A 25,496-nucleotide genomic window follows, 5' to 3' on the forward strand; every position below is an offset into this window, starting at 1 on the left:
TCTGAGGGACCAAATGCAGCAAGTGAAAGTGACCACTGAACCAAACAGTCACACACTCTCTGATGAAGTCAAAGTCACCAGCAGGGTCCCCCAGGGCAGTGTCCTGGGCCCTACCCTGTTCAATATATATGTAAATGAGCTAGTCCTTATCACCAGTAATAAAACCACTCTCTATGTGGATGATTCAAAACTCATAGGTCCTGCCAATCCCTCAAAACTGATCTCAACCAAATGTGCTCCTGGGTCAAAAGATGGTTGCTGGAATTCAACACTGAAAAATGCAAGGTCATACACTTTGAATACAATAACCCCCAGCAACAATACCTAATGACCCAAAACCCTGGGAGTCACCACATACTGGAGCATGTTCAGGAGGAGAGAGACCTTGGAGTTATTGTAGACTCCCAGTTGAAATTCAGCTCCCACTCACAGAAGATCTCAGCCAATGCTAGCAGAGCCCTAGGCATCATTAAATACAGCATTACCAGCAGAAGTAGACATGTAATCACGAAGCTCTACAAAGGACTGGTACAACCATTTTGGAGGTGGGGAACATCCTGGCCACCCCTTGTATCAAAAAGGACAAGGTAGTGCTTGAGCAAATCCAATGAAGGGCCACTAAGCTGATTGCCAGTATGGACAACAAGCCCTACAGTGAAAGGCTTAGAGAACTCAACCTCCCCTCTTTAGTCTACAGGCGGAAACATAGGGATATGATCCTGGCACACAAACTTATCTCTACCAATCAAGGAAATGAGCTCCTGAAGATTGACCCCTCCCACATAACATGAGGACACCCAAAACAAATCTGCAAACTTCATGCAAAGACTAGAGCAAGATGCAGCTTCTTCTTGAACTGAATTGTGAACCTCTGGAACAACCTCAAGGAGAACGCTGTTTCTGCTGAATCAACAGATGCATTCAAACACCATCTGGATACTGAGTGGAGTGACAAACCATGGAGATTTGACTGGGATGCACCAGAATCTTCTACTAGAATCTAATCAACCATATATGCAACTGTCATCATAAGGAGTGATTCAACAGGATCAAAGTTCTTATTTCACTCCAAGCTGTGATTTAAAGTAATTTGTTATTGCAATCACATTGCATCATACTGTAGTAAAATAGTGGCAGTCTGAAAACCGGTTTTTATTTTCTTAGAATGCTAAAGGTGATGTTTTCCAAAAAAAGTTCTTTTGCCCTAGATTGCTATGCCTGCAAAATTTTAGCATTTATTGACTATTACTGTTTTCTTTACCTTACACAAAATTTATCTAGGCTAACATACTATATACCCTTATTTCTACCAACTTAGACATTGAAATCCCTTCATGGAAGTACATGAGCAACCCTGGACCAATCTTGGTCAAAACATGGTTTTCTACACTTGCTGATGCTCTGCTATCAACAAGCATTGAGATCCTGAAGAGACAATCTCAAAACTATTATCTCCAACTCATTATCTTGCCTGGAGGCAGGACAGATCCCTACCCTCTCTTATCAATGGAAGCATGGGGATGTCATAATGGCATGTTTAAATGCTGCAAACTCAGCCCTTGCAAAAAAAATATGCTTGAACTTGACTGGTCAACAAGAACTACAGAACACACCAATAAGCTGTACTGAAAACAGGCCAACACCAGACTACAGAACAGCTTCTTTCTAAATTGTTGTGGGGCTCTGGAGCTCCCTAAGCAAAGGAGAAGTCTCAACCCCTAATGTGGAAGCCTTCAAGGGAGCTGAGAATAAACATTGGTTATCTAAGCAATGGCTTTGAAAATGAGATGCAGCTGATGCATTGGCTCTACATCTTCACTAATCAGCATCTACAGGATAATTCCTTATAGGATCAATAATGTGATTTAAGGTAATTATATATATTATGCCAACAAATATCATGCTACTACAAGGAGACTATCCTTATGGGAAAACAAATTAGTAAATCTAATTAGGCTAATTTTAAATTAAATTTAAGTTTACAACATAGTCTAAAAACTAGGTTTATACACAAGGTAATAAGTTACCTTTAGGGCCCCAGTAAGGACTCAAAATGGAATTGCCCCTAGAAGCAATTAGGCCTATAGGTTAAAATTCTAGTCTATTGACTTTTGCCTATCTTGGAAAGGAGTTAGGCTAGGAAAATGAAACTTTCATGGATGGGTCTAAATGCTAAAGTATATATCAGAAAGGTATTTTGAAGTACCTACTTCCACTCCTTTGCCCTCTAGAGGGTTCTGACCTTTAAAAATATGTGTGTTATAAAAGTGAAACCTTGGAAAATAGATCCTCTGCTTGAATGAAGTACAACAAAAAATTTTCAGCTTCACAACTTTGCTCAATCCCAATAGGCCTAGGCTATATAAGGATTTAAAGATATGCAAGTACACATGTCAGAAAAGTTTTGTCAAAATTTCAATAAATAGGCTATAGACCTGTCATGTATGTGAATTTCAGGGTCCTCTAGAGGGGTAAGTGGAGGTGAGTACTTCAAAATACCTTCCCAGGATATTCTTTAACCTGTAGGCTAGACCCATCCCTGAAAGTTTCATTTTCCTTACCTAATCCCTTTCCAAGATAGCCAAAAGTAAATAAACTATAATTTTACCAGAGACGTAAATATTAATCCCTTGGACTATATATGGGACCACCAGGGGGAGCGGGATAATGCATTCACAAATGAATTGATTGGCCTGTAGGCTACCTAATATCGTTGGAAATAATATAAAATAGAGGGATCAAGTAGTAGCCCATCTTAACTTTATCCCTGTGTCAGATATATAATCATGCGTATACTGACCCTGATTTGTGCTCTAGAGTCTATCCTTTAGGAAAATTATCTTTGAATGCTTAAAAATGACGTTGACGTTAACTCCCATCTTGCTGTTCAGCCTAGAGGACGTTCTATGGCAAGTCGATTCTCACTTCTTAATAAATAGAAGGAGGAAATCGTATTTCCTGAAACTTTAATTCAAATGTCCTTTAATCTTGCAATTCTTGTCAGAAACTGTATGACAAGACTAACTATCATACAATTTTCTTCTTCACTATCAAATCCTCCTAATAACATATATAGGCTCGACTGCACTTTCTTCTGTCTGAAAAATTCGGTTATTTCACGTCTTTCTTGTTCGCTTTCACGGCAAATTATCATCAAGTGTTCTATAGTTTCTGATGCACCGAACTTAGGACATTCCTCACTCTGTCCCAAAAATTTTGCTTTGTAACAACCAACTCCAGCATGGTGTGATCGGAGTCGAAACAGTTTCTTTGCTTCATATCTAGTGAGTCCTTTATACACCTTCGTTTCTATATTTCTCTATTTTTTCATAGTCACAAAAAGATTCCCAGTCAAATCTCTATTCGCTTTAAAACCCTGACGATCAATCTCTTTAATCACTTTATCAAATATCATAACTTCGTAAGGAGTGTCCATGTCGGTTACAAGTGTTCCTGACTCAACTGCGGATTTGGCCTTCAAATCTGCTATTTCATTTCCAGAGATCCCAATGTGGGCGGGAATCCACTGAATAACTACTTTCTTCTTTTTTAATATGTCTTGTAGTTTAATGTAACATATAAGGACATCTCTATTTGGTTTTGCCATAGTATTAGCATTTACAACTGCTTGAATAGCACTTTTTGAATCAGAGTAAATGATAACCTTGTCCTCTTCAACAGATTCCTCAATGAACTCCAGCACCTTCTTAATGGCGTAAACTTCTGCCAGGAATACACTGCTCTTTGGAGGTAATTTGAATTTTTTGGACACATTTTTGAAAGGGCACCAAAACGCTGCTCCTACATGCTTCATTTCATCTACTTTTGATCCGTCAGTGAATAATGGAAGGTATCCCTTGTACTCTTTTTCCATCATCATGCAGAATGCCAAGTCCGCTGGAGTATCTTGGTCCGTATTGAATTCTAATATTGAACTGATCCTGTTTTCCTCCCATGGTGGAGGGACACCTATTTCACCAACTCTTAACATTTTGGAAAGTACTATATCAATTCCATAACTTTTACAAATTTCTAATACTGCTTCAAGACAATTGGATTGATTTCTTGCTTTAGATGTGTTGGCAGTTGCTTGGCGACCAGGTTTGATGATTTTTGACTTAACTGGGTGGTTATTTTCTAAAGACCAAATCCTCTGTACGTATTTTAAAAATCTGATCTTTCTTCGTGTTTCCAGGTCTGCTAGACCACTTTCTGATAGAAGGAAACTAACAGGTGTTGTTTTTCTTGCTCCAAATGCAATTCTTATGGCTGAGTTTTGGATTACATCTAATCTTGCAATGGTTGAGTGACAAGCTGTGCCATAAATTGTTGAGCAATACTCCATTTTAGGCAATACATATTTGATATAATACTGGATCAAAAGTTCTGCTGGTAATCCTCTAGCCATATAAGCCAAACTCTTCATAACATTGAGTCTTTTCAAACATGTATATTTAAGATACATCACATGGGGTTTCCAGGTAAGTTTATTGTCAACCACTACACCTAGTATTTTTGCTTCACTAACATATTCAACTGGGTGGCCACTTAAGTACAGATCTGGAAGGGTTCCAATTCTTTTCCTAGTGATAACAATTGCCTTCGTCTATGTTGCAGAAAACTTTAAGTCAGCTTCTTTGGACCATTTTTCTAATTTTGCAATGACCTGGGTTATTAGGGTCTTTATATGGTAGGTGTCACGCGCCATGACCCACGCAGTATTGTCATCTGCAAAAATAGCTCCTCCATCATCCTTCATGTTGATAGGAATATCATATGATCCTATGTTGTACATGTCAGGCCCCAATGCTGATCCTTGAGGGATTCCTCTTTCAGGAAACACTGTTATATTTGAAATTGTTCCACCAACTCGCACTTTAACTTTTCTTCCTATTAAATAATCATTTAAAAATGATAACATTTGGCCTTTTATGCCAGCTGTTACTAGGCCTCCAACCATTTTTCTATGAAGCATATTATCAAAAGGGCCTTCAATGTCAATTAAAATCGCTGCTAAAATCCACCCATTTTGCAAAGCATATAATGCCTCTTGTTTGAGGCACATATGACTGTCTTCTGCACTTCTATTTTTTCTGAAACGACACTGAATGTCTTTCAAAATTTTCTTCTGTTGTATCACAGCTTCCAGTCTCTTCTTCACCATCCTTTCCATAACTTTCCCCAAAACAAGGAGAAGGATAATGTATCTATAGTTTTCAATCTTTGATAAGTCTTTGCCAGGCTTTGGTAGCATTACTGCTTCACCATACTTACAAACATCAGAAAATTTTCCCTCCCTCCATATACCATTGATTAATTCTAGCAGTACATTGATCCACAATTTGGGGAGCGACTTCACGAACTGTGGCAAAATTTCGTCTGGTCCAGGAGATGTATCAGGAAGCTTATTAATTACATTCATTAATTCCTGTTCAATGAATGGTCTATTGTATGGTTCGTTTTGTCCTTGTGTTCCAAGGTCACTTAATCAGCTTTTTCATCATCAGTCACAAGAAGCTTATTATCAGATGCAATAGGTGGGTTGCTCCGGCCTGAAGTTGCTCTGTTATTCATCTTTTTCATAAACTCATATACTTTGGATGTTGGTTTTCGAAAGTCAAGTTTGTTTATAAAGTTATTCCATGATTTTTTCTTGGCTTCAAGTACTGTTTTTCGAAATATAGCATAAGCTCTGTTCTTTTCAATAAGGCTATGAAGATTTCTCACCAGATTATATATTCTCTTTTTTGCAATGAATTCTCTTTTGGCTTTCGAATAATCTTCATTCCACCAGATACACCCTTGGTGTCGGCTGATTTCTCTATATGGTACAACAGTTTTGGCTATTTCTATCAATTTCCCTTGAAATATTTCAACTTTCCTAGATAATTCTACTTCTTCCTCTGTTAGTGATTTCACATCAAACTCGTCCAGTGCTTCTCTGAGTATAAACCAGTTAAAATTTTTAGTTTTGAATCCCTTTCTCTTATTACCTTTTGGAAGGACTTCTTCATTAATAGTGCACAATATGGGGTTGTGATCACTGGCCAGTTCACTTTCAGCATCACATTCTATGTTTAATTTGATATAGAGTCTAGGATTGCATAATAGCAAATCAATTGTTGTTGTCTCTCCTGTCTGGGGATTAACTCTAGTTGGCATCCCAACAGGTGTTGCTAAGCATATTGGGCTATTTATTAAACAGTTTTCTAAACTCGTTCCAGAACTATTTACATTTCTACACTTGCACCAAGATTTACTATGTGCATTCATATCACCCAATATTATCAGGTCCTCTGCAACTGGTATCATTTTAATAATTTCATCTATCCTTTCTCCCAACAGTCCATTATTTCCAGATGGGTTATATACACATATAACATTCATTTTCTTTTCATTTTTTAAAAACAGTTTAGTTCCAACTACTTCCACTTCATTATCAATTGATTGCTGGCTTGCTAAGTCCAATTCTTCATAATGAATATGACTTCTTATTCCAATCATAACTCCACCTTTTCTTCCTGTTATTCTATCATTTCTCAAGATGTTGAAACCTTTGCAGGGGCTCATGATATTTGGTTTTAGCCAAGTTTCTTGAATACAAAAAATATCAATGTCTTTTCTGTTACAATATCGAAGCAGTAATTTCCTTTTCTCTCTCATGATTGAACATGCATTCCAGGATAATATTTTGAGCTGCATTAAGGACATGTTCTGTTTTCCAAGGTGCTACTTGTTTCACAAACCAATTTTACATCATTGCGGTCAAGTTTTCCAAACTTCATTTGCTCAACCAATTCACACAGTTTATCTACCTTTTCATTCAATGGCAAGTTTTCAATACTCAGTATTCCTGGGGTTATAAGCATCCCAATCAAAAACTTCTTTGCCTCCATTTGTTGCAATTCTGCTGCAGTGTTACTGATTATTCTTTTCTCAGGATTCAGGTTATTCTGGACTACATGAGCATAACTTCTAAATGTTGTCCTTGCTCTTTTAAACCCCATGCCATACTTTTCTGCCACTTCTAGCACTTGTTGGTTTTCCCTTCTTACTGGACATACTGATGAAGTGGATGAATGGTTTTGTTTACAATTAGCGCACCTGTATCTGCTGGTACGCTCATCTACACTCTCCTGTTTCAGAGGGCAATCACGGCTTTGATGATTCTTGGCACATCTGAGGCAGATCTCCTTTGATTTACAGTCTTTCTGAAGATGCCCATATTTCTGGCATTTGTAGCACTGCATCACCTTCCCATGGTAGGGTAAGACATCTCTGTTTCTACCGCAGCACCATACACTTGCTGGGGTTATAATTGATTCAAAAACCACCATTACTGACAGGCTGTCTTCAAGCTTTTTTAGATCCCGGTTATACCTCTGCATTCTAATCACTTCTTTTACAGGCACAGCAGATTGGATACTTTCCTCAATTTGTACAGTTGATAAATATAAAGGAATTCCTTTCATCACACCTCTTGATACATGTTCTTTCCTTAAAACTGTTACTTCTATGTTATTCACAGTTTTGATTTCCAATGCTGATTTCATCCCGCTCTCATCTTTTAAATGCAAGTAAATAGTGTTCCCTTCACGATTTGTTTCAAACTCAAATCTGCCACTAATTTTTTCCTTGAAAAACATACAAAGCTCGTATTCATTTAAGAACTTGGCATTTATATCAACTGCTTTGATTACAACACTTCCATGTATCATTTCCTTTTCAGGTATTTCCAATACTGGGATCTGGAAATTTGAAATATTTCTCCTATCTTAATTGTCTCTTTGGTGCTCCACTTTCAATCTGAACACTTTCATTACTAATAGGTGAGGTCATTCTCCTTTTCAAGTTATTCTCTTTTCCTCTTGAGCATAGTCCTTCCACTACTCTTGGATTTACCATAGTCATATCATCGGATTCAAAGTTTGTGTCAGGTGGAGAATGGTCAATACCTTCTAACTCACATTCTTCCACTTCAAGTCCATTATATCTGTTACTCACTGTACAAGCATACTGTGCCTGGTTCAGCACTGGTGCTCGATTACTGTACACTTGCTGTCCATATAGTTGTGTCATAACTTGGCCTGATTCAAGTCCATCATTTGTGTTATTCACTGTATACATATACTGCTGTGATGGGTTGGAAGTTGGGGTATATACTTTCCATAAACATTTGGTACGACTGCCGGAAACATGACTTTTTGCATACCACTAGGCATATTCCACTGCATTTGCATCATCTGTGGTCCTGGGGCCCCATTTACAGGCCCCTGCATGGGACTATGAACCACTGAATACTGTCCAACACTAGTAGGAGCTACTGTACCCCCAGCTGGGGGGCCAGTTTGACTGTTCATGACACCACTAGTCTCCAGTCCACAAAATCATTTATTCCAGAATTTTCTCAAACAGACTTCATGCACCACAAACAAGTTTTTAGTTAAAAACCTTTTTCACAAGAAGCACGTACTGTGAATCTTTGAATGCTTAAAAATAATTTTCTTTTCTGGTGGATATGTACAAGAATATTTCTGGTGATTGTGATTGATGTAATAATAGTATACATAATTCAAATCATAGTTAAGAAATAAAATACTAATCAAAAAAAAGTAATTTACAAATTATAAATAGTAATGTTTGAATAAATAGTTACATTATATATAATTATATAGGTAGCACTACATAATCTCCGAACAATTTTCCGTTATATTTTCTGTCAAATTGTATTTCAGAAAAGACAAGCGAAATAAAGCCACGTTCCTATTCATTGTTGTAAGATAAAAAGATTATCGACATTTCTCAACCAATTTCATCCTTGGTCCTTGCGTGGGTCATGTAGCATGACACTACAGCTGAGCTCAAAATTTTGGTCTTGTATTACCAAGCTGAGATCAAACCAAACAACGCCACCACAAGACTATTTGTTGTTATTTATATCCGTTGCTACTGTTTCAGATTTTAAACCAGTAAAATAAAGAAGAGCCTCATTGGCTCTTTAGTGTGTAGTTATACTACAGCTTTAAATTATGAACAAGTAAAAAGAACGGAGAACTGGATTGGTTCTTTAGTATGTGGTTATAGTATAGAGCTAAATTATGAGCCAGAATAATAATGGAGTGCATAACTGGTTCTTTACTATGCAACTTTATTTTGGAGTAAAAAGAACAGAGAACTGGATTGGTTCTTTCGTGCACAGTTATAGTATGGAAACAAATTTTGAGCCAGCAAAACGACAGAGAGCATGACTGGCTCTTTGGCATGCAGTTACAGCATGGAGCAAAATTTTGAGCCAGTAAAAAGAACGGAGAGCATGATGAGTTCTCTAGTATACAATTATAGTATGGAGCTAAAATTTGAGCCAGTAAACAGAACAGAGAACTGGATTGGTTCTTTATTATGCAGTTATAATAAGGAGCCAAATTTTGAGCCTGTAGAATAACAGAGAGCAGGATTAGTTCTTTGGTGTGCAGTTACAGCATGGAGCCAAAGTTTGAGCCAGTAAACAGAACGGAGAACAGATTTGGCTCTTTAGTACACAGTTATAGTATAGAACCAAATTTTGAGCCAGTATAGTTTAGGAAGTATTTCTAGCCAGTGATATTGGAAGTTGTTACGATATTTCATGACCAAACTCAAACGATACCAGAGACAACTTAACTTGGTATTTTGTTGTGCGTATACAGCAGAAATGCAGCGAAGTTGAGTTAATTAAAATTCAATTATAGATTATAGTTTCGAGCAAGGAATTCTGAAAAAAATAAATGTGATAAAGTGGACCATAGGTACTTTGATTTAGAATGCCAGAAAATATCCGGTAGTTTATTCAAAGGATCAAAAGCAGTATAAAACAGTTACAAAGTCACGAAAACATGGGAAAAAGTGTTTGAAGAGGTATGTCTGAAGAATGAAGAAGAAGTTGGCTAATATCTTAGTTACTTGATCCTTCAACCTTAGTTCCTGTTGTACTTCTTAAAGCATACAAGGCGTCAGTGAAGAGCCTCAAATTGCCTCGTAAGTAGGCACCAGTGTAAGTATTTTCCCACCCTTGGATTATGCTTGTCTTGGTGGCACACCTGTCTCGTTCACATTTTCTTCGAAATATATTTTCAAACCTTCCCCATTGTCATCCGTCCCTGGATACCTCGGGAGAAGCATTTGAACAATCTGAATTCTGGCATGCGAAACATATAGCCTATGTACTACCATCTCTACTGTCTGATTATATCAGACATGCCTGTTTGATTTGTGAATCGGTGAATTTCCTTGATAGTTATCTTTTTTCCTTCCAATTAATCTTAGCATCCTTTGTGGACAACCGTTTCCATGTGCAGTCAGATGTTATTTTTGCTCAGCTCTAAGTTTTAGGATCTTAATCACATATTCTAGGACCGAAAGGAATTTGAAACGGGACAAACATGGGTTCAGTCTAGTAAAACTCCAGACCGGTCAAAGTCATTGGAATGCCAGGGCTACACGAGTTTTTAGCTCTTCTTTGGAATCGTCACTGCATGATACTGTGTTACAAAGTACCTAAAATCGGTAATGGACTCATTCTTAAGCTGGGTGTTAAGAATCTACTTGGTAGAAGAAATTGCTTTTGTTTTATTTGTATTTCTACTAAGCTCAAGCTGCTCAGCTCTATCAGCTAGTTTGTTAAAAATCTTTTGCAGCTTGTTCTTATCTGTATCTAACAGACAAATATCATCTGTAAATTCTAAATCCTGCAATCAACAGCCCGTAATCTTGATTTTCTACCCCTCTATTTGTCTAAATATGTATTTGACTATGAGAATGAACAAGAATGGAGACAGTGCGCATCCTTGTTTGACTCCTGTCATGACTGAAATTGCTCGTATTGCCCTTGGTGGTTTTAAAGCTGCACTCCGTCTCTTTATACATTGTAATTATAAGGGGGATCAGCCCCTGGAATACTGTAGTAAATTAGGATCGGCCATAAATTTGTGCAAAATACTTTCTCGAAGTCGGCAAAACACATGTATAGACGGTGTCTAAAATCGTTCAAGCATTGTGGGTATTGTCAAGATCAAGTCTGCACAGGACCTATTTGGCTTGAAGCCATGTTCGTTCTCAGGTAGATAAGGATTTTAGACAGCTTGTAATCTTGTCGGGATTATTATGCAGAAAATTCTTCCTGGAATGTAAAGGAGGTCGATTCCTCTATGGTCGCTACAGATCGCTGCGTCTACTTGTTTGAAGACCTTGACAATGGTTCCGAATTTCGAATCCTTATGGGTCTTTCTTGTTTCTGCTTCCTGATATGGAATGAAACCCCCCCCCCTAAAACCAGTCTGTTTTTATATTCCCTTGTCAAAAGGTTGTTTTTATATATAGCAACTCGTACACATCAGATGAGGTCCCAATTAGGTTATGTAGGCTACACCTAAAACACACCTTCATTTTAGGAATTTGGATTTTTGCTGTAGTTTGAAAGTGATACAAAGATGTTTCGGTGTGAACTTTAAAATATTTTCCCACGTAATATCAATATTTATGGCTTGATGTCAAACTGAACGATAATCAGAAGGAAAAGGAAATGAAAAATAAAATTAAAGATTTGTAAATGCAGGGTTAGAATTATAGATTCTTCTGTAATTATTTACAAGGCGATATTTCTTAACATTCGCATTCCACTTCTGCATCAGCTCTAGTCTCTAATGGACTACAGTATTATTTGTAACAGTTCTCTGATTCGTGCGTTTCTGCTTCGAAATATACGAATCTAACAAATAAAGGACTGTAAATTAAAATTTCTGACTAAGGTCCTGCAGCTGATATCCAAAAAAGTAGTCACCAAAAAGATATTCATCTCTCAAATCCATAAACCCAAACCCAGCACACATAAGCACAAGACTGGGGAAGGAGCCCATTGAATTGTTACCAGTCCAATTGGAAAAAAATTAACCAAAGTAGGGAAAATGTTGGTGCCAAATGCCCACGTTGGTCCTTCAACCATAAACATTGAAAAAATTTGCAGGTTGCTATAACATGCCTCCCTTTCCGGTAAAAACTTGACAGTGGGATAGACTAAGCGCAGCTTGAATTTAATTCAATTTTGCAACAAACTGATCAATAGCTCGCAATCGTACGGAGTCTGGACTTTGATAGTTATTCATCGAGTCAAGACTTTGTCCGTTTTTCCCTGTCAGATCGTTTCATTAAACGTAGTCCAGACAAAGGGGGCTTATGCATCGAATCAACAAATTCTCCAGCTTAGATTTGGCTCGTTTATTACCCTAGCTGGGACTTACCTCGTCTTTACACTGAGACAGGGCTTATTTTAAATTTGCAATGGTTCGGAAGTAGGCTCTTTCGCATAGCGTCATAGAAATTCTACATCATCTACTTCGATGGTTTTTGCAGTCACTCAGAATTTATTTCGCGTTTGCACAGTCAACTTCGCTGTTTTTTTTTTGCAAACAACCAAGACTTTTCTCGTTTGTAATGATTAAGGACTTGGCTCGTGTTTATTTTGAACCAGTCAGTCCAAAGCTTCGACTTAAATCCTTTTAAAACTAAATTAACACTTTAGTACCCTGATGCAAACTCAGGCAAACTAGTTTTGTCAAGGGCATAATTTGCGCCTTCGATCCTACATATCTCTATTTTTTGCATAATTTTCGTTTAAAAAGGTGAGAAAGTCCACACCTTCTGACAACAGCTATCTATGAAGAACGGGCCAATCGGATAATTTGAGGCCTTGGGCCTGTGTGGGTTATTTCCCCTTCCTCCTGGAGACATAATTTTTGCACCTTTCCATCATTACGAGTGAATTGGCTATCTCAAAATTTTTATCTGGTACCACTGGGGACTACAGGGGTTAAACAGGGCATGCGTACATTTGATCCTTTATAAGAACACTAAAACTTCCACTTAAATGCTACTCCTTCAAAGCTCCTACGACGATCTCTTTTACAGGAAGGTGCCAGATGAAAAGTAGACACGTCCACCTTTACTCAATCAGCGCAACTGCCTTGACCCTGATGCAAACAGTAATACAGTATTGCATAGTTGTAGACCAGCTATTAGAGGAGGGGCAAGTGGATCTTTACATTGGAGGAATATCTGAGCCAGTAAAGTGCTTCTTAAGGACAAGATTTTCAAAACTTCCATAAATGGTCTTTCAGATAAATATGCAGGATTTTACTATTGACCTCCCTTCGGCTGGGAGAATCTATTTAGGCTAAGCATGCATTATGGATACTTAAAAGTCATGACAGCCCCCCTCTCATAGTAAAAATAGTAGTTTTTAACATCTAACGTTTGATCGTAAATATCGAGGAACTACACAGGCAGAAACTTAAGTAGGCGGGGATATTTCTTAGATATCTCTTTTTTTGGGAAGGGGGTATGGACCAAGGAGCAACCCGGCGCAGGTGCATAGAACGAGTCTTATTCCTCTGTCAAAATCTCACGTTTACTAAACAACAAAAACAGTAAATTTGATCTTGTATTCATAGTATTGAAAATAAGCGCAATATTTACAAAATTAACCGAATTTCAAACTTTACAAGAACGTATTATCTCCAAGACGTTCAAAAAATACTCAAGTCAATACATGTAAAAGTGTAAATATACAAAATTACGAGGCACAAGATTTGACGCTATAGTTCGGCCAAGAGAATTCTAACTTTATACATAGAGGGGAGATAAATTCATAATATTCAATAACTTATAGTAAACGTATCCACTGGGAAAACAGAGCCCCCTGGATTTTCAAACACAAATTATCTGCACTACAGAACCTTAAGTAGAGATTGTTTTCACGCAAACGTGTCGCATTTAATAAATTAGTGCATTCAAAATATGATATTTCAAAAAAATTTACACTTATCAAATTATAAATGAAACTTTCATTACATCAATGAGTCTACAACCATGGCATAATTCACTTTAAATGAACTCAGCGCTACTAGTGTATTTGTTTGGATTCATTTGGTTACCATCATCATAAATGATAAATTAAGAAAAAAACAAAATAAAAAAAACGAAGAAAACTTGTGACACAATTTTATAGCAAACATAAAGATTGGCTTCCTTAAGTTTTTATCATTAATTCAGGGTCTTGTCAAAGATTTTTTTTCTAGAATAGGGCCATTGCTTAAGGGAAGATGGGTCTCATTTTGTCTAAGGAATATTTTTAACTTTTGAGTCTTGCTGTTCATAGTCCACCTCTAAGTTTACAGATATAAGAAATTAATAGAAGAAGAACACTTTTTTTAAATGACTATTTAGTACAGTAACATCTCCTCTCAGCAGAAACTCCCGGCATGTTTTGAATTAAAAAGTGGCTTTTCTTTGTAGCAAGCGTGTACTTAACTGTTATCAATTCTGCTTTTCTGAGCAGAATTGATAATTGTGACTCACTCATTTTTTTTTTTTCAAAGGGTAAGTGGTGAATGAGGTACGGTTTTACACTGTTTCTTCGTTATCTTAGTAACCCGTGCACACATAAATACACTTGATATGAATAAAGCAATAAGAATATTTCCTTCACTTTTGACTGTAAGAGGGAAACTAGAACTTTCAATTTCCAATTGAATGAGCTTCCTCTAAAGCTTATGTGCACGTACTCTTTTCCCCAAATGTATACAAAAGAAACTTTGACATAGCCATTTTGTTCAAAATTCTCCAAATACCATGTAACAAGGCCTTGTGAGTTGAAACAACTCACCAGAGCCACGGGGCAATGGTTGTAAGTTGTGCCCCGGGAGCATATAAGGCTTTTTATGATAGAAGTCGTCACATAAGCTTTAGAGGAAGCTCATTCGATTGGAAATAGAAAGTTCTAGTTTACTTTTAACGCTCAAAAATGAAGGAAATATTCTTATTACTTTATTCATACCAAGCGTATTTATCTGTGCACAGTATTTTTCAAGCTATGCATGAAGAAGGAAAAAATTAGGGGAACCATATACAGAGCAAGCGGCCTTAGCGTGTCTAAAAAGGGAAGCAATCATATTGCATATTGCCCGCGTAATTATCCCTTCGTGAGGGAATCCCAGCTGGCCAAAGCCCGGCTTAAGCTTAATGCATTAATGTGCAACAGGGACGTGTTTCAATACCAACATCCTGCATATGTTGGGCTTTTCATTATATCTATTGTGTAAAATATAAACCTTTTGAAGTTTAAAGTTATAAAGAAACCAACTTCATTTATTCAAAAGATATTTCGTTAAAAATAGATCTTGCATGGATCAGTGAAGATTGACCAGGTGGATAGCTTCACTTACCTTGGTAGTATCATAGGCATCGCAATAGTGCTTCCAAAGTAAAGAGCGATGTGGGACAATGTATTAGTTGTTTAATTTTTTGTTTGTTTGTTTCGACCAGGACACTTCGTATCGAAGAATTTGTCGTAGAAACTTCAAAAGAGCTTATTCGATTGACAATTTCAAAGACTAGTGCACTTTTTAATCGTCGAAAGTGATTGTAGGGCAATATAACCCCCTCCCACCCCCACCAATTCCCCAAATACATACAATATAGACTTGCAAAAGAAAAGAGATGAAATTTGGGCTGCATAAAAACACAGCAGTGTCAACCAAGGGTAAGAATTTTGGCCTTAAATATTCCTTCTTATTTTCATATTTTGGGCTCATCAACGAAAATATGGTTTTTGTGAGGTTCTTTTTATTGCTTTATTTGGTTGCAGCTAACGCTGCAATCACGGTTAGTTAAATTATAAATAATCTACTTTCCTTATACGAGCGATAATCGTGTTAAAAATTAGCACGTATCTGTAATATAAACATATGATAATCCAAGGTATTGAAGCCTGCCGCGTGCCGCTAGATGGGGCAATGTGGCTTCTGAATTGAAGTCACATTGCCAAACCATATACATCAATAAGTGACTGATTATTTCTACTATTCAAATTGGTTGCAGCGAATTGTCGTAGAAACTTCAAAAGCACGCAGAGGTTGTATTGTCTTGAAATGCATCTCATACAAATTTTGAGAAATCCATTTTATTTGAAATAGTCGAAATACCATATAACAAGGTTTTTGGAGTCCAAACAAATCCACAGAGCCTTGGGGCAAGGGTTGTAAGCTATGAGCTATATATGCCCTTGAGGCATATAAGGTTTTATGGAATGGGTGGTCGTATAGGCTTACGATTGGGCTCATTTGATGTTAAATTCGAAATTATTGCGTCCTTTTTCAAACAGTTCGTGGTAGCGAACTGTAGTAAGGAGCGACCCGGCTCAATATTAAACGAAACTCTAAAATCTGGGATTTTGATGCTAAAAGATGCATCAAAAGAATTGGATTTTCATGTTGATTTTAAATATATAAATTTCATCAAATTTAGTCTTTGTCATCAAAAGTTACGAGCCTGAGAAAATTTGCCATATTTTTGAAAATAGGGGGAAAAACCCCTGAAAGTCATAGAATCTTAACGAAAATCACACCATCCTATTCAGCGTATCAGAAAACCCTGTAGCAAAAATGTCAAGCTCCAATCTACAAAAATGTGGAATTCCGTATTTTTGGCCAGAAGACAGATCACGGGTGCGTGTTTATTTTTTTTTCCAGGGGTCATCATATCGACCAAGTGGTCCTAGAATGTTGCAAGAGGGCTCATTCTAACGGAGATGAAAAGTTCTAGTGCCCATTTTAAGTAACCCTAAAATTGGAGGGCACCTAGGCCCCCTCCCACGCTCATTTTTCCCCAGAGTCAACGGATCAAAACTTTGAGATAGCCATTTTGTTCCGCATAGTCAAAAACGACAATAACTATGTCTTTGGAGATGACTTACTCCCCCACAGTCCCTGGGGGAGGGGCTGCAAGTTACAAACTTTGACCAATGTTCAAACAGTTCGTGGTAACGAACTGTAGTAAGGAGCGACCCGGCTCAATAGTAACCAAAACTCTAAAAACAGAATTTTGATACCAATAGTAACATCAAAAGAATTACATTTTAATGCTGATTTTAAATATATAAGTTTCATCACGTTTAGTCTTACCCATCAAAAGTTACGAGCTTGAGAAAATCTGCCCTATTTTAGAAAATAGGGTGAAACACCCCTTAAAAGTCATAGAATCTTAATGAAAATCACACCATCAGATTCAGCGTATCAGAGAACCCTATTGTACAAGTTCCAAGATCCTATCTACAAAAATGTGGAATTTTGTATTTTTTGCCAGAAGACAAATCACGGATGCGTGTTTATTTATTTTTTTTTTTTTCTCCAGGGTTGATCGTATCGACCCAGTGGTCCTAGAATTTTGCGAGAGATAACAACCGTGAGAAGGCTGTGATTTAGTGGATGCCCTTGGGGTTTTAATATAAACTTATCTATCTATCTATGCAATATCCAATAGGTCATTGGATCTCAAATTAAAATTTAAAAGTCTATTGAATTTTCAGTCGAAGTGCTTTATCTAAGTTAATGAGCTTTAGAAAAACAAACTTGTGTCCCTGTGTAACCTATATAGCCTAAAAAGAAACTTGGGTTTGTTTATTTTAATTTTCGTACCATTTAATGCTTGCTGGGGGGAGGGGTTGCAAAAAGAAACCTTAAAAAAAACTACGTTTATGCATTTTTAATACGTCTTTGTGTTGGAGAAACGTTTTTTGGGGGAGGAGGGGTCTAATCCCTTCATCATGCTTTCTGGATTCCGTATATGAAAGGGGCTGTCCCCTCCTCAACACCCCCACTCCTTACGCTAAAGTTTGACTCTTTGTCACAGTTCTACTATTTAAAACAATAGGAAACTTTAGCGTAAAGAGCGGGGCGTTGAGGAGGGGATAGCCCCTTTCATATACGGAATCAATTCTGTTTAGTTATAGTTTTAAGTTTTAATGTCACTCCTTCCTTACTTTCAGAGAAAAAACTTTTTTTTATTTAATTTCTATACACATTTGAATTAATGCAGGTTTTGATTTTGGCTCATCAACCATGAATAATTAAAACAAAATTTGAATTTTTTATGGCAATTGGTATTAACCAAGTGACATATAGCAATCGCAAATTCTGTCGGTCTGTCGGTCCCGGTTTTGCTACTTTAGGAACTTCCAGGTATGCTAGGACGATGAAATTTGGCAGGGGTATCAGGGACCGGACCAGATTAAATTAGAAATAGTCGTTTTCCCAATTTGATCATCTGGGGGGGGGAGTAGGCGGCCGGTTAATTCGAAAAAAAAATAGAAAAAATGAAGTATTTTTAACTTACGAACAGTTGATCAGATCTTAATGAAATTTGATGTTTGGAAGGAAATCGCGTCTCAGAGCTAATAATTTAAATCTCGACCGGACCTGGTAACATTGGGGGGAATTGGGAGGGGGATACCTAAAATCTTGGAAAACACTTAGTAATGGGATCGGGATGAAACTTGACGGGAAAAATAAGCACAAGTCCTAGATACATGATTCACCTAACCGGAACGGATCCACTCTCTTTGGGGTAGTTGGGGGGGGGGTTAATTCTTAAAAATTAGAAAAAATGAGGTATTTTTAACTTACGAACGGGTGATCGGATCTTAATGAAATTTGATATTTAGAAGGATCTTGTGTCTCAAAGCTCTTCTTTTAAATCCTGACTGGATCTGGTGACATTGGGGGGGGGGACCTAAAATCATGGATAACGCTTAGATTGGAGGCATTGGGTTGAAACTTGGTGGGCGAAATAAGCAGAAGTCTTAGATATGTGATTGAAATAATTGGAACGGATCCGCTCTATTGGGGGGGGGGGGGGTAGTTCTGAAAAATTAGAAAAAATGACGTATTTTAACTTACAAAGGAGTGACCAGATCTTCATGAAACTTCATATATTGAAGGACCTCGTAACTCAGATCTCTTATTTTAAATCTCAACTGGATCCATCGTCATTGGAGGGGGACCGGAAATCTTAGAAAATACTTAAAGAGGAGAGATCAGGATTAAACTGGAGGGGAAGAATAAAAACCAGACTGGATCTGCTCTCTTTGGTGGAGATGGGGGGGGGGGGGGGTAATTTCAAAAAATGATGTATTTGTAACTTACGAATGGGTCACCAGATCTTAATGAAATTTGATATTTAGAAGGATCTTGTGCTTTAAAGCTCTAAATTTAAATTCCGACCAGATCCAGTGACATTGGGGGGAGTTGGAGGGGGAAACTGGAATTCTTGGAAAACGTTAAAATTTGGGTATTTTTATCTAACGAATGGGTGATCGGATCTTAATGAAACTTGATATATATAGAAGAATTGCATGTCTCAGATGCTCCATTTTCGACTCGAATTGGATCTGGGGACATAGGGGGTTGGAGGAGGGAAACAGAAATCTTGGAAAACACTTCAAGTGGAGAGATCGGGATGAAACTTGATGGGAAGAGTAAGCTTAAGTTCTGGATACGTAATTGACATAATTGGAACGGATTCGTTCTCTTTGGAGGAGCTGGGGGGTGTTAATTTGGAAAAATTTGAAAAATTGAGGTATTTTTCACTTAAGAACAGGTGACCGGATCTTAATGAAATTTGATATTTATAAGGAATTCATGTCTCAGAGCTCTTATTTCAAATCCCGACCAGATCTGTTGACATTGGGGGGGGGGGAGTTGGAGGGGGAAATCTTGGAAAAGGCTTGGAGTGGAGGAATTGGGATAAAGCTTGGTAGATAGAATAATCAAATGTCCTTGATACGTGATTGACGTAACCATACTGGATTTGCTCTCTTTGGGGGAGTTAGGGGGAGGGGTTCAGTGATTTGGCGAGTTTAGTGCTTCTGGACGTGCTAGGACGATAAAAATTGGTAGGCGTGTCAGGGAGCTGCACGAATTAACTTAATAAAGTCGTTTTCCCAAGTTCGACTATCTGGGGGCTAAAGGGAGAGGAAAAATTAGAAAAAAATGAAGTATTTATAACTTATGAGTGGGTGATCGGATCTTAATGAATTTTGATATTTAGAAGGACATTGTGACTCAGTGCTCTTATTTTAAATCCTGACCGGCATTAAGTCTCTGATTTTCCTTTTAAATCAATCTATTGATTCTTAGAATTTTTTAGAGCTCTTACCATATCAGCTCTTGGCTCTTAGCTCTTCTTGCCTCGTCACAAGTGCCATATGAGCTCTTAGCTCTTGTTTTTGTGGCTAATTTGTTTTTTCAAACTTTTGATCAGACGATTTTGATCAAAAAGGGTGGGGGAGGTGGCCTAGATTCCCTCCGATTTTTTTTTGGTTACTTAAAAAGTAACCAAAAATGATTTTTTTTTAAAATAATGCTGTAAAATCCAGCACCTCTTCATGGAAATGCTCTTCCCTGTGGTAAATTCACCCATAGAAACATCCTCTCACGTATCCCACTTCCCCTGACCATAAAATTTTTTATACATAAAACGTTGGATCTCACACGTTTTATACTTCAAACGTCTTTTTGTGTTGGAGAAATTTTTGGAGGGAGGGGACTAATTCCTTAATCCTGATTCCTGGATTTGGTCTTCTTTATTTTCTCCTGAAATGTTTTTCTAACTTGTAAAAATGAATAGAAAAATATACATACTATATAAATATATATATATTGGATTTTGCGATTTTCGGATTTCCCGAAAATATTTGTCGCACGTTAGGATCCCTCATGATCTTAAAAAGGATCACAACTTAAGTGAAAATAGATCTTTCTTCAAATATAAGTATGCTTAAAGAGTAGCCTATGTTTGAGTTGGAATCGTAGCCTATGCAAAAAAAAAAATCTGGAAGGAATCAACAGCTAGAATTTTTTTTTATCAGAATGTTCCAATCCAAAATTTGAGATAGCATCCTGCTTTCTATGGCTGTAATGAGAGAAAGGTTAAGATGGCTAGGGCACGCTTTGTGGAAAAAGAATGAATTATTACCAAATACAGTCCTTTTTGGCTGGCCATCTAGGGCTAAACAGAAAGCTGGTCATCCGCAGTTGGAGTGGGAGGATTTCATGAAGAAATATATATATATATATATATATATATATATATATATAATTATATATCAGGCACGTACGCAGGAATTTTTTTCGGGGGGGGGGGGGGAACCTTCGAAACAGCAGATATAAAGTAGCACTTTTTTATTTAGTAATGCAAAAAGCACATATATCGGAAATTTCAGGTTAACTTTAATTTGTAGTATTGTAGCAGATGGGGGGAAGAAGACTGAAGCCTCAAAAGTACGTTTTAGGCTCAGGCTGTGTTCATAGCAATTTAGAACCAGTGATTAATCTATTATATCCCACTGAAAGGGAAATTTTAGGGTTAACAGTGCGATATGGGTGCTGCAGGGGGTAGTTCTTCTAATGCCCTCATATGCGTGATCATTTCTGTTTGTTTTAAGTTTTAATGCTCCTCATTACTTTCAGTTGAAAAGTTTTTCATATTTTTTAAATGCAGGAAAATTCTGCACCCCCTTCATGGAAATTCTCTTCCCCCATGGAAACTTTTCCCCACAATCCCTCAACCTCCCCCAACCAAAAAATTCACCTGAAAATGTCAATACACTTCCCAAAAACCATTACTACATGTAAATACTGGTCAAAGTTTGTAACTTGCAGTCCCTCCCACGGGGACTGTGGGGGAGTAAGTCGTCCTCAAAGACATAGTTATTAAGTTTTTCGACTATGTTGAATAAAATGGCTATCTCAGAATTTTGATGTGGTGAATTTGGGAAAAAATGAGCGAGGGAGGAGGCCTAGGTGCCCTCCATTTTTTGGTCACTTAAAAAGGACACTAGAACTTTTAATTTCCGTCAGAATGAGTCCTCTGGTGACATTCTCGGACCACTGGGTGAATACAATCACCCCTGGAAAAAATACGGCAAAAAAAATACAAAATTCAACATTTTTGTAGATAGGAGCTTGAAACTTCTACAATAGGGTTCTCTGATACGTTGAATCTGATGGTGTGATTTTCGTTAAGATTCTATCACTCTTAAGGGGTGTTTTCCCCTATTTTCTAAAATAAGGCAAATTTTCTCAGTCTTGTAACTTTTGATGGGTAGAACTAAATTAGATGAAACTTATATATTTAAAATCAGCATTAAAATTCAATTAATTGGTTGTAACTATTGGTATATAAAATTCCGTTTTTACGAGTTTCAGTTACTATTGAGCCAGGTTGCTCCTTACTACAATTTGTTACCACAAACTGCTTGATTAAATTTGTTTTAAGCATTTGAAATTCACTCATGTGAGCGTCTTCACCTCAAAGCAGCCCAGTCTTCAAATGACAGCTAAATCTTTCATTGAGAAAAGGGGCGTGCATATCCAAGGAGGGCACGGGAGCACACACCACCCCATGACATGATGTTGTATTTTTGGTTGGGACTGCTTGCTGTGGTTTGGGCCTGGACGAAAGTAATTTTTCTTTGTAATTGATTTTTAATAGTTGAGTTTTTCATAAATTTTTCAATATTAAAACTGTTTTTTTTTTTTGCAAACCAGTTTGAAAGAAGATTTTAGTCACTTTGTGTGGTCTTTGTTAAATTTTACTAATGTTGCATACTGCCAAAAATTATTTAATTGAATTTAGGTTTATCAATGGAATCTGTCTGTATTACCGCAAAAGCCAACTGTAAGGCAAAGATCTTCATTTTGTAATAACAAGGAGGAGAAATTTAAAATCATAACTTCTTTTTACTGTCAAAATTTGTTTTTGAGTCTGTCTTGCTATGGCACTAAGGCAAAGAAATTGATAGGCATATCATTACTTTTTTGGTAGTCTGTTTTGGTTTTTTGGGTTTGCTTTTTTTGCAAAGAGGGATGGCTTTTACAACACAGCCTAGTAGTTTTTTAGAGAATTTGTATAAAAGAAAATAAATGCATGAGAAGCGCAAAATTTAATAATTTAAGTTTTTGTGAGAAATGATGGCCACTTTACTGCCTATTTTAATCTAATTAAAGCTCCACATTATACAACATATCACCTCCTCTGTTCATCTTAAAACATTAAAATAAAGGCCAAACTCTTTAGTACTTTAGACCATTTCCTCTACCCTACAATGCATAATTGTTGAGGTTCCCTTTAAATTGTAGGTATTTTTTTGTTTGCAAGTTTATCTAAGCAACCTATTATGCCCCCCCCCCAAAGAAAATCTTGGATCCACTATTTTCTCTGAAAATCCAATTTAAAATAACAAATTTCAAGACATTAAAATGTCTAATAACCAGACAAAGAGCCTGAGTCATAGATCTCAGCAAAGAATATCTAAACAGGTTTTTTGGAAGTGACTAAGAAAAAGCAAGTCTGACTGAGATCAGGTGCTCGAGATTAAAGTATTTTGACCAAGTATTGGGCATGTTGCAATCCAATCAAATATTATGCCTGAGATTATGTCTGTGACCAACTACTGGTTGGTTTACCCTAATTCAATCACTGCTTTAGAAGGAAAATTATACATAGAGCCTTTAAGGTGGCCCCAAAAGTTAAAATAGTTCACAGTAACCAAGTTTTTAAAAATCTTATTAAAATTTATATGGAGACAAAAATAGGTTAATTTATAGCAGTTGATAAAACTGACTTACCAATAAAGCAAACATACCACTTGATGCCTTTATTATGCTCTTTATAAATAAAATAATTGCCAATTATATGAACTGCTGTAATTTTACCATATAAATGCTAGCCAAGGCCTACATTTGCATTCAGATTAATATTCTCATTCTATATGTAACCTATGCCTAAGCTAGCAAAGGCTATTTCATAGGTAGGCTATCTGAACTTACCCTGGATCAGAAACTGTACAGGCTAATCTACCTTGAACGGGATTAGACCAACTTGTTTTCAAAAATGAAAATTAGCCAAGGATTTAAGGCCAGACTACCAAGATTTAGCTTGAATGATGCTATCTCACAATCCACCCTGTTGACTTTCTTATTAATTTATAATCCTTTCTTTCACTGTCGACAGTTGTTAAATTATTTGAGAACTAATATAGATGGCATTGCGAATCACACAATCAAGAGATATAAAGGTCCTTTTTATTTTGCTTACGCAATGCATTAGCTTTTTCGATAAATTAGGGCCTTTAATTGTCATCCGTCACTTATAGGAACTTTCTTTAAGTATTTCCTCAACTGGCAGGTACTGTTTGCCTTGTTGTATTGCATGGAAGATGTATCCTTGCAAAAAACTCGTATCCTGTAGTTTTTCTAGATAAACATTGTCTTTCCAATAGAATATATTCTACCTTTATCCTTACCAAGACCCATTACAAGAAAACCTCTTTCGTTTTTTTTTTTTATATAGCAGCCCATTTTTTTAAAAGGCCCATTTTGTTATATTTTTTAGTGAAGTTCTTTTTAGGTTTTGCATTTTTTTTTCCAGAGCTACTGAATATATAATTGCCAGAAGATTACTTTTAGTCAGAAACGAACAGCTCTAATACTCAATTTGAGTTTCAAAAATGATCACTTGGTGACTGACCACCCAACACTTTCTTTTCCTTAAGGTATTTAATCACAGTTTGGAAAATTTCCCTTTGGTTAAAAATCGTTAAAACGTAAAGAAAAAAATATGCGTACAAGGTTAACATACTCCCCAGGACCAGGAATATAAGTTACGCAAGATGCCAATTATATACATGATTCAGTCGAAAAAACTTGGATTTGTTTAATGTTCGGTCATATTTGTTTAATATAGGAAAATTTCTCTATGTAAAGTTTCTGCATCTAAAAATAACCTTACTCCTCTCATTAAATTCTACCTAAAAAACTCCATCTTGCTGACTAGATTCCCCCAGAAAATTTTCTTGCAGAAGAATCCATCTTAAAAAGTATCCTTAGCATGTTTTCATTTGAAAAAGACGTAAATTTCTGATTGTTTCCCAAATCTTCTCGGAAATCTTGCCTCCGTAAAATCTTTTTTCTAGTAATCCTCCACCAAAAAGTGGCTTCCCTGGAAAATTTTCTCTTTGAAAATTTCTCCCGTGGAAAATCTCTCCCAAAGAAGAAATCACACAGACAATCAAAATCGCGCCAGAAATTTTCTACGGAAAATTTTGATGTGCAAAATTCGTCAAAGAGAAAATAAGACAAATAAAAAGCATTTCGTAGAGAAATTCTAGTAAATTCCTCCACAGTAAAATTTATTCTTAAAAGTCAATCCCAAAAAATTTTGTCCTCACAGAAAACTTTCCCCATGGAAAATTCTCCAGCAGACGATTTCCCCTCTCCTCCCCCAGAAAAAATTCGTATATACTTTCTAATGAAAGTACTATAAAAGAGCTGTTCAATTATGTTATCTCATAATTTTGATCGGATGACTTTGGGAAATAAGGGCGTGGATGGAGAATTAATTGCTCTTCAGTATTTTTTGGTTACTTAGAAGATGCACTAAAATTTTAATTTTGTATCATCCCAAAAAAATGACAACAAAAACATCTTTGATTTTTCTCCTGAAAATGTCTACATGATTCCCAATTTTTTGCAGATGTGAGCTTATCACTCCCTGCTTAAAAAAAATTATCAAGGCGGACGTTAGAGATCACTTGGATCGACGATTATGTATGCAGCCAAAACCTGTAA

At 36.8% G+C, this 25,496-nt stretch overlaps 1 protein-coding gene and 1 long non-coding RNA gene across 4 annotated transcripts in view; both read right to left on the minus strand.

The window, feature by feature from the left end:
* LOC136029416 (uncharacterized) overlaps positions 1–2,828 on the minus strand; it is a 59,440-nt gene extending 56,612 nt beyond the window's left edge. The window contains exon 1 of one of the 3 annotated variants that reach the window (XR_010618027.1): positions 2,801–2,828. This is a non-coding gene — a long non-coding RNA (uncharacterized LOC136029416). Of the gene's footprint in view, positions 1–2,435; positions 2,548–2,800 lie in introns of those variants that run through there. The other 2 variants (XR_010618028.1, XR_010618029.1) reach the window with 2 other exon arrangements.
* Positions 2,829–5,484: 2,656 nt separating this feature from the next.
* On the minus strand, positions 5,485–6,570 carry LOC136029716 (uncharacterized). The gene has a single exon (XM_065708219.1). The coding sequence runs from the start codon at positions 6,568–6,570 to the stop codon at positions 5,485–5,487; it is 1,086 nt and encodes a 361-aa protein (XP_065564291.1).
* Positions 6,571–25,496: the final 18,926 nt, after the last annotated feature.

This window comes from Artemia franciscana, chromosome 7 (genome assembly GCF_032884065.1).
Source record: "Artemia franciscana chromosome 7, ASM3288406v1, whole genome shotgun sequence".
Lineage (NCBI taxonomy): Eukaryota > Metazoa > Arthropoda > Branchiopoda > Anostraca > Artemiidae > Artemia > Artemia franciscana.